The 10,378-nt window shown below is 33.9% G+C and overlaps 1 protein-coding gene across 1 annotated transcript; it reads left to right on the top strand.

Moving 5' to 3' along the window:
• The first annotated feature begins 7,614 nt into the window (after positions 1-7,614).
• On the top strand, positions 7,615-10,354 carry LOC136409777 (phospholipase A1-like). Its single transcript, XM_066391550.1, has 8 exons — positions 7,615-7,904; positions 8,008-8,211; positions 8,265-8,446; positions 8,503-8,608; positions 9,158-9,379; positions 9,438-9,623; positions 9,929-10,109; positions 10,196-10,354. The coding sequence occupies exons 2-8, from the start codon at positions 8,154-8,156 to the stop codon at positions 10,347-10,349; spliced, it is 1,089 nt and encodes a 362-aa protein (XP_066247647.1). The 5' UTR covers positions 7,615-7,904; positions 8,008-8,153; the 3' UTR covers positions 10,350-10,354.
• Positions 10,355-10,378: the final 24 nt, after the last annotated feature.

Raw genomic sequence — 10,378 nt, 5'->3', positions numbered from 1 at the left:
TCTTAAACAATTTTTTCTATCGACCAAGATTTTACCCAATTAAGGATTGATAAGTGCTTTAAACTACATGGAAATTCATGACAGTTTTTACAAAACCTTCGCCTCTTAATATTTATTAATAATTGATCGAATTATTAAATTTTACCATATCGATTTTAATTCGTTATAAGGTATTTAATTACCTATCAGTACGTAGTAATTACGACGCGGTACCGTAAACTTGCCGGTAAGGTTGCCCGATTTGAACATCTTAGATTTTTTCTTTAAATTTGTATTAAAAATAGAGTGTACCAAAACAAATTCGTCTCCGATGAAGTTCTTAAACACAGAATAAGTTCTGCTTTAGGAACTATTCGGTCTGAAGTGTAGTGCCTAATATCAAGTAAAAGTTTTTAACCGCCTATAGTGTTGCAAAGAGTGGGTATTTTCAACAATTGTTACAAGGAGCTTTGACAGAAACGGATTTATTTTGATATACTCTGTCGTTCTTAATACAACTTCGAAGAAAAAATTTAAAAGTTCATGCCTCGTTACCTTGTTGGACCGGTATCATGTCTGCTACAATGCATAGTAAGAGGCATGCAGAAAATACATTACAACAATAATTATAACTAGCAAAGACTTATAACCACTCAAGACTTACCCAATAACAACACAAGCATATGTTGGAAACAAAGCATGTTACCACATACATCCACCTGTCAAATCTCTTTGTATATCTTCCAGCAAAATGTAATGTTCTTGGAAATTGAAATTGAGCCCTTTGTAGTGAGTACATAACAAAGTTATTTGTTATTCTGCAAAAAGGGAACCTCACACCTTTCATATTTGTGCAGGTCTTATAGACTGCGATTATAGACTTGGACGGCGAATATATTTTTCTTATCTTAGATAGCGCCTTTAGGCCTAATAAAGCCTGAATAGATTTCGGCACATCTAGAGATTAACCACGATTTTGATAATCTTGGGTTAGGACTAAATTATTAAAGTAGCGTTCACTTTAACATTAATTGCATCAAATTGCTATGGTATAGCAATCACAAATCTAACAAATATCCAGTATTAGATTAAATGCTTTTATAAAAATTATCTTGCAATTAAAGTTGACAGCACATTAATAATTTAGTTCTTCTTTGACTGCAGGTTAAGCCTTCGGATAAAACTTTTAAGTTCTTATGGTTAATTCAAGTGAGCAAGGTCTTTTTTAGCAAGGTATGTTTAGAATAAGTATCCTTTGCTACCGGCATTTTTCCTCACCTACAAAGTGGCTAAAGTAGAATTTCCATTCGACGTTTCGACCTCACGCCATAATCATCAACTTTCTTTTTTTATTCATAAACATAGATTTTTTAATACATTTTTGGCAACTGTTCGAACCTCCTAAAGGCAACGACTTTTCAACCTAACAGAAAAAATCAACGTATTATATAAAAAACGATTAAAGAATGTAACTACTATATGCGTCTTTATCATATTGTTTTTTCCATAAATCTTTCTTTGTCTGACTCATTATCTTATGGACTGAACTTATGGTATCATTTTTGTTATTCTTAAGTCTAAGCTATTTTATAAATTCTATTTACACATGAATGTTTGCTCTGTGACCGGAAATTAACTAAGCATGTTCTTCTAAAGAAAATAAATTCCAAACAACACAAAAATTTACTGTTTTCTGCTTTTGCCAAAGAAAAATTAAATATAAAAACGACAATTTGTCATGAGAATAGTGTGCATGAGAAAAACGGAGCGACATGTGTGTTTAATTGTATTACATTTTTTCTGGTATGTTGATGTTTTCCCTTGGTGTGATAGTTCCTTGTCTTTAGATCTAAAAGATGACAAAAATTATTTCTAAAAGCCATGTTCGTATTTAAGAAAGTAAAGTTGATAGTGGCGTGATGCCAATGGTAAAATCATTAAGCTACGTGGAAGATGAAGGCCTTTAAAGTAACTACGAACAGACAAATAACTTAATATAAAGTTATAATGGATTTGGATCAATAAATTTTGTTCGGGGAGCGGACAGGAAATCTATCAGATGAACTTTTGCATTAGCCCGGTATTGCCTGAAAATATAAACTTTGGACCGTCAAGTTGAATTCATATACATTTTGGAGACATACGTACATAACTCGCTTAAAAATTATATTTGAAAATCCTCAGATTAATAATTATTGAATTAAATTACCAAATAGTTTCCTGGTAAGTAAAAAAAACTTACGGCCATTTATTATTGATTTTTGGCTATATCACCCAACCATATTATTTCAGTTAACAAATTGGAATAACACACGTTTATCCAATTATCACGTTGTACCTATATAAATAAAAACATCCATCAGAAAGGACTTTAGAGACAATTATTATGCTACATGCACGTCCAACACATCAATCGCGAATTTAATCAACAGCACTGCGGTTTCAAATTTCTCTTAATTGCTCAGTGCGAGTAGTGGCTTTAAATTTTAGAATTGAAAATCAGATTAGAGAACTTCGTTAAAAGGTGAACTAAAGCTGCCGTTTGTTCTATTCTAACTGTGAAGAATACTCACCGACAACAAGAAACTTTCCTTTGTTCAGTCCCTTGAGGTTTCTGTCCAATACGGCGCACTGAGCAGTAACACGTAAGTCCAATCACACACCAATGTTTAACTTTTAGTTTTTTATACCCACACCCTCGCAACGGATGTAATTTTCAAGTTTCCGGATGGTCTTACGATCTGAAACCAGAAAATATTACTTAGCTCATAAAAGTTATTAAAAATAATAAGTAGTTACATTAGGGCAATCAAAAATCTCGCAATTTTCTTCATTGATTGTTTCAGTTGTAGATCTAAAATTTTAGATTAAATCTACAATTGTAGGAGATGGATGAAACCAACCAAATGGACTGTATATGCGGCCGGGCTGTAGGTAGCTCGGTGGCTCGGTCTGTAGATCGGTTGGTCCAACGGTTAGTAGGTCTGTCTGTCTTCTGTTAATCGCTTGTCGTTACTTGACGGTAAATCGTGCGGGTGAACAGTCGGTTGGTTGATCGGACCGCCGATCTATCTTCCGGTCCTTCAATCGATAAATACTTCACGTTGTTACCCTGTGAATAATTTAATATCACGACGAGCTTTGGAGGTTTATTAGCTCTATGAACCGCCTATCTGCCTACCGTCCTCCACTTTTCTTTTAAAGCCTTAGGAGATGAAGTCACCTCTATTATGAATTATTATGTCTTTAGTATTTTCTTGTATCAGCGTGTTCTCACTTTCATCATTCCACTTTGTCAGATCTTCTATAATCTCTGAATCAGGGCCTTTTAATTTAATTTAATTTTTTTTAATCCTTCTTCCCTGTGATTGTGAACACGGGATTCACGCACTGAAGTTTTTTCAAGCTTTTAACTTTATTACTTTCAAGTGAAGCTTTTATCTTTCTTCCCAAATATGTTATTTATTTGGCTATTCTATTGTGCTTTCGTGCATGTGTTTGTAAATTGCTACAATTATCATCGTCTTTATATTTATGATTCGTTTTCCCTGGTATGTCACATTTATTATCACAGGTTCATGTTTGTTATTTGTTTGTATCAGCTGTACTTTTACCCCAATTAATTTCTAATTTCATTTGAAGCTATATATTCAGTTACTAATCAGTTCTTTAAGTTTCTTCTATTTAATTACATTTTCGCTTGTAATTGTACTTGAAAAATTCTTGTTTCCACTACTATTCTTCCCCGTAGAAAACACGGACAAAATATAATCTTGCAATTGTAACACTTCAAAAACTTGGTATTTGTAAGAGAAACAAGAATTCGTGTTCAGTCGAAACGAATATACAAAAACTCGTGTATATTCACGAGTAACACACTGATGAGGGGCAGGAATTGTGAAACAGCTTGCTTTTTGATGGAGATATTGACGAATTAGAACATTAATTACGGCAATTTTTTTTAGGAATTGTTGGCTATATTTTTTGTGGAAACACAGCAATTTTTCAAAAGAAAATTCCTTAATAAGAGTTCGACAAAGTTGCTTCACAACAATGTTACAGTATCAAAAACTCTCGTGTTCAATTTACTGGTCGCAAACAAGTATTGTTCAATATAGATTAAACAAATAATTTACCTGAATTTACCAGAACAGTGCGAAATATAATCATTGTTTGTATGGCATCTATGAAAAAAACTAAGTGAAGTGAAGCAGTGGAATTCTGTCAATATTATACGAAGTTACTTTGTAGAAACTGTAACTAACCCTAGTGTGTCTAAGTCTAAAATAACTTAGAATGATAATATTTCCTTTTTGTTCAAGATATTTCACTGATATTTCATAAACCGTGACAAACAAATCGGTTTTCAAGGAGGATCCTGATTAAGCGTTAAAATACTCGGTTTCTCAATTCTTCCCGTTTAAGCGGTTCTAATGATGTGGAGTGTAAAGAGACCACACAGTAATTCTACAGATTTCAATTTAAATTAATTGCAAAAGGCTTCCTGGTGGTTTCCCGCAAGACCCGCTGGGTTCTGAAGGCTCCTTCAGGGCGCACAAAAAAAATTGGCTTTGGAAATAGTCATTCTAAGCACTCAAAGAATCCTTCGCAGGTGACAGAACTTGTTTTAGTTATCTCCTTAAAGCAACTTAAAACTTTGCACTCGAGCCTTTTAAAACTCGTTAAGTTTATTAACTTATCTTTCAGATGAATACTCCCTTCAAGCAGTTGCAAATTGACATTTTAAATTAACTTCCAAAGTTTTAGCCAGGTGTCTAAGTAATATAGTCACATAATTAGTTCTTGATGCTTATCAATGCATGATAATGAGTGCTGAACTTCTTTGATTTATGTACATATGGTATTAGTTGCTGTTTTGTTGCACACCATCTGCACGTTTCGCCCTTCCTGTCTGTTTTACATAATTTTCCCAAAACGGGTACATGTCTGAAGACAGTTATTTCTCACCTTTCAGCATTTTAAATTGTGCACATAAGTCGATATCTGAATATTAATTCCAATCTTTGTGATGCGAGTTTAAGCAGGATTTAATTCGAGCAAGGAAATCAAAAATATATCTTCAATTTTCCCGTGTTTCTGCCCGATTTGCGCTAAAGTAATTTAGAAAGTTGGAGCTTACATTGCACAAAGGGGAAGTAGTGCGGCTAAGATAAATAATTCGAAATCAAACTGTCTCGAATATTCGCAAATCTCTTTCCGAGAAGAGTTGGAAACAATGAGGAGTTTCATCATCAAATGTAATTGAGAACTCATTGTGAGGGTTCGAGATGACAATACATTCATTAAAATTAAGAATCGATCAGGAAATGAATTTCTATGGCGAGGGCTTTCAGTGGATAAGCTCATTTCTGTATTCAATAGCTTCAGAATCTTACGTCCGTCTATAATATTTCTGTCTCCGTCTGTTTGAGGACAAAAAGTGCTCTGAAAGGGTCAAGTTGTAATATAAAATTATTGCTAGTTCCAGCCCAACTAGAAAATTGAGATTTTATAAACGGGGGGAAAATATTCCCATAACAATTTTAATAAAACATCTTTATAATTAAAGACATTCTCAAAGGTTTATGTGACATATAAGCTTTGCCATTCTCCGTACTGTTGTAAGACTTGCTGAAAACTTATAATAAACGAATATTTAAACACATTGAAAAACAAAAATTAACGATGTTATACAATCGTTTTATAATAGCACTTTTAACTAATATGCAATTTGGCCTTATACTAGTTGTTTAGATGTTTCTATGTGTATCCTCCATCTCAGGGTGATAATGAATATTTCAAAACATACATGAGCAGCTATGAGCGATAAATAACAACAAATTCTATCTATTTGTGATGTTATAAAACTTGTTTGGTTTATTTCCGATTCTGAGCTAAAGAACCAAATTCTAAATATTTATTTAAGGAGGCAGAAATAGTTCAAAAACCAAACAAACTCCTCGATATTACAAAGAGCGTTCACATCATGTCAATCACGCGTGCATAACAATTATGACTCTGCTAAAAACAGATTTTGAACCGGTGGTAAGAAACCTCAAAAGTTGTTAACGCGAGTTAAAATAGTTCTATTTAATAAAACAGGACGATACCACCCACAAATAACCAGCCTTTAAGGGCGAAAAAATTGGAGTGCTGTTAAGTTCTCCAAAGAGATCGTTTCCGTAGGATAATTTGGATCTAAGTCCAAGTAATTATGTAAAAAAAACTTACCGTTAGCTGTACCCACAGATATACCACAATTTTCGCACAGACAAAACTGTTAAAAGCACAGTTTTTAACCATTTAAGCACCGCACTTGAAAATAAAACCCTTTTAACGTCAACTCGAGAGTTTTTAAAAGCCCTTCGAAAATTGCCGTCACACGGTTTTAAAGCCCGGGAGTTTCGTTAGAGTAAAGCGGTTTTTCACCTCAGAAGACGAAGGAAACTCGCGCTCTACACGACTCTCGCACAACAGACAGGTGGGCTCGATGAAATCGCAAGTTTTCCCAACCACGTGGAAATGTTGTCCAGTTTTTGCGTTTGCGCAAAATCTCTGATTTGTTTGGGTGCGTTTTTATAGTTTTTTTACAAGCGAGGTGAAAAACCAGATTAAAAGAAGTCGTCTATTTAAGGGACAAAAATATGTTTCAGAACTCTAAAGCTCTCGGCAAAAAAAAGTGAGAAAAAAAGTGGAAAAACTATTAATAAATGCACGAATTTCGCCTCAAACCAGAAGTTCTCACGTCACAAAAGCTCCGTAATGTTTGATTGTCAGATCAGATCAAAAACTGAAAATTCTTTGCTGCTCTTAGCTTCCTTAGTATAGGACGTCTAGAAAATATTCAGATTAAACAAAAGTTACGATTAATTTTTTTTCTTTTTATTTAGTCTGTTGGATTTAGCTCTGGAAAAACTGTTGGCCTATATATAGTTAAGTCGTCTGTTGTCTTTTAGAATCAATTTCAAAACAAAATTTCTACATGTGATATCAAATGTGTTTAACCGAATTCAAAATAATATTGGAAAAATGTTTTTAATTGAGTTGGTACGTATTTACCTATTATTTAAGATTGATCTATAGAAACGACCAGCAAGCAACATGTTTGCAATACATAAATATTAATGTAGTTTTGCCGCAATCGAACAGATAAAAATCAAACTCATTATGACATAATATCGACAACAATAACTATTTCCTTCGGACATATAACACGCATCAGAACAGATATCGCCAATTTATATTCCACTCACAGTTGCGCCAAAGTGAATCACATTAAGAGACAGTATTAAATTATTAAAGTTCAGAATAATAATGCAAAAAATGGATGACATAATGAAAAATATTATTATCAAACGAGTTCCAGTTGCGCCACCATCAATTTCATTACCAAATTGTTTTGGGCCACCTTGTTTTCGGCTGTGAATTGGTAACAATGACATGTGAGGAATATCAATTAGATTTCTTCTAGTTATTCGATCAAGTGTATCATTATACGGGGTCGCGTTAAGTTTACAACGAAAGTTGACTGTTAGTTTTTTCACGAAATAGTCGAGGGCTCAATATCATTGTGCTGATTTATCCTCAATAATCAAAGAGAATATTCGTTTTATTGTTGTTCTTTCATAAGTGCAGATGGACTAAAGTTTGAATTTTTGTTTTCACTGCTCCCTGTATAGTCGATTTGTTTTATAGTATCAGAGAAGTGCACATGGTAGGCGTTCCTTAAACATAAAGTGGACTCATTGTTAGTTCGTTATTGTCACCTTTAAGTTAATGGACTTTCTTCTTTTCACCTTCCAAAAAGAGTGCCAGTCGAAGTTCGGAATAAAGTGGCATATTTCTATAATTCTCAGTGCATGTGATAATCAGTCGAAAGTTTTTTTTAATTCAAGGAATATTGTGTTAATAGCACAAGTTGGCGAGTAGGTATACCATTAGGGCTTAAACTCATTAAACGCCGTACATGGATGAAAAGTACCATTAACAATATAGGCAGAAAAAGAAACCTTTCTTTTGTCATATTAGAACTGGTGTCTTGGAAGTTCATCTGCGCTTTATCCCTAACGGGGCATGTTATTACGCCAACATGGGCGAACAAAAATCAGTCATAAATGGACAGAAACCGGGAATGGAAGTGGATTAATGCGAGACTAATGCGAAGATTCTAGTGAATGATGGGTAGTGTTAGTGTCACAGACTTTTTGTTATCAATTTTATACATACAAATTGGTAAGTTTTGGACCTGTAATTAACAAATCATTGATAAACAATTACTCTTTAAGGTTGTCTAAATGTTGCGGAATCATTTCACTTTTATATCGGTAGTTGTCCCATTTACTTGTATGAGAGATGCACTCATACAGAGGCTGTGAGGTTCACCCTATCGCTACCTCACGAAAATGAAAGTCGTCTTTACGATTTAGATCCTTTGAATCCGGAATTGCCCCTTGAATACAACCCATTTGTAAAGAATTTTTCAGTTGATAAAAAAATTCTAGAAAAATACTAAGAATTTTTTAGATTCCTACTAAAGTAGTCGTTCATGGATACGGAGGTTTGGACATTGATACAAGTACGAGCAATGTGACCAGAGCATACCAGGACGTGGGGTACAACGTGATAATAGGTAATTAACATTTTTTATACAAAACTTAAATAATTTAATGAAAATGTTAATTGCTAACCAAATCTCGACCAAATGAACTTGCTTTTAGCTAAAACCATTCACGCTTTCTATACAACAAAGACGATAATTTCTTTAATCACGAAATGTATTCTTATTCGGCGAATACTTACAATTTGATGAGTCTACAAAAAAAGAGGCACAAACTTACAAGATTTTATACCCATCAGTGGTGGAAATATAACCAGGCAGTTCAGTACTATGCTTGGAGGTCCACTTTGATCCACCACTAATTGTAAAATAGAACTCTCGCCCAAGAAAGAATCGGTAACCACAAAACAAATCAGGGTAATACCAGAAAAAAGATCACCACTGGTACTACTTAAAATGTATAACTAAACAGCAACCATAGTGGATTTCTAGACCCCTTTGTTAACTGAGCTATAAAATAAAGTTTAAATTCAAATTTAATTTCAATGTTTAAATAATTAACAAACGAAACCTGTTTAACCACCGCATTTGATTAGAAAATCTGTCTGATGTCCTTTTCAGTGGATTGGGAGTCTTTAGCACAGATCCCATGTTACACCACTGCTTACTTGAATACATGGTACGTAGCCCAATGCATTTCCTTACTAATGATAGGCCTTATACCTCTGGGAATGAACCCACAAACGATGCATGTGGTCGGCTTCAGTTTAGGAGCTCATGTATCCGGACTGGCTGGAAATAACTTACAAAAGGCTTTAGGAGCCTCGTTTTATCGAATCACCGGTAAAAACAAATCTTTAATGAGACAGTGTATGGATTATCAAATATAAGTTGTGTTTAGGATTGGACCCTGCTTTACCCTTCTTCGCTACCTTGAAGAATGACTGGAAACTTGACAAAAGCGACGCTGATTTCGTAGATGTGATTCATACCAGTGCTGGAACATTTGGAAAATTGGAGGCCACAGGGCATGTAGATTTTTACGTCAATGGAGGATCTTTGCAGCCTTCTTGTCTATCAAAGAAATGTGAGTCGTAAAGGATGCAGATATGCTGTGCAAAGATTTGAAGATACAACATTTTTGAAATAATTAACACTCATCCTTTGCGTCCTTGATTATTTGGTAATTTATTCTTTTTGTTTCGATCGAATGAACATGGTACTGACGTGGTTCATATAAAGTTATATTCACGTGATTGCTCTGGCCCATATATACGACATAACTTAATTGCTGGCAATAACATGACGTATTTTTCACGTTTTATTACTACTCATGATAATCTTCCTGGAATATTTTAACAGAACTTCAATGAAATTAAATTTTTCTTTCAGATCCACCTTTATGTAGTCACATAATGGCCGGTTTATATTTCTCAGAATCAATAAGAAACTCAGTTTTAGGAGGTAACTCTTTCATTGCAAGGAAATGCGACAATATTGCCAACTATGTATTGGGGCTTTGTAATGGAGTTGAAAATAATATGGCAATTATGGGTGAAAATGTCTATTCTCTGTAAGTAAACTGTTTTCTAGAATTTGTAGCTTCTCACCACTTTTTTTTCATAACAAGAATAATTAATTGGCACATATATGTTTTAGGACTAGAGGAATTTATTACCTAGAAACTGCAGATCAGCCTCCATATGCTTTGGGATTCAAATCATATCATTTCAAGAATTCAGGCTCGAGAAATATAGACTTTTTAGAAGATTTCAATAGGAAGTTAAAAGATTTTTTTAGTTTCCTTTGTTGAATGTATTTTTTCACATTAATTAATATAAA

Source organism: Euwallacea similis, chromosome 7, assembly GCF_039881205.1.
Source record: "Euwallacea similis isolate ESF13 chromosome 7, ESF131.1, whole genome shotgun sequence".
Classification (NCBI taxonomy): Eukaryota; Metazoa; Arthropoda; class Insecta; order Coleoptera; family Curculionidae; genus Euwallacea; species Euwallacea similis.
This window is presented reverse-complemented; position numbering and strand designations above follow the sequence as displayed.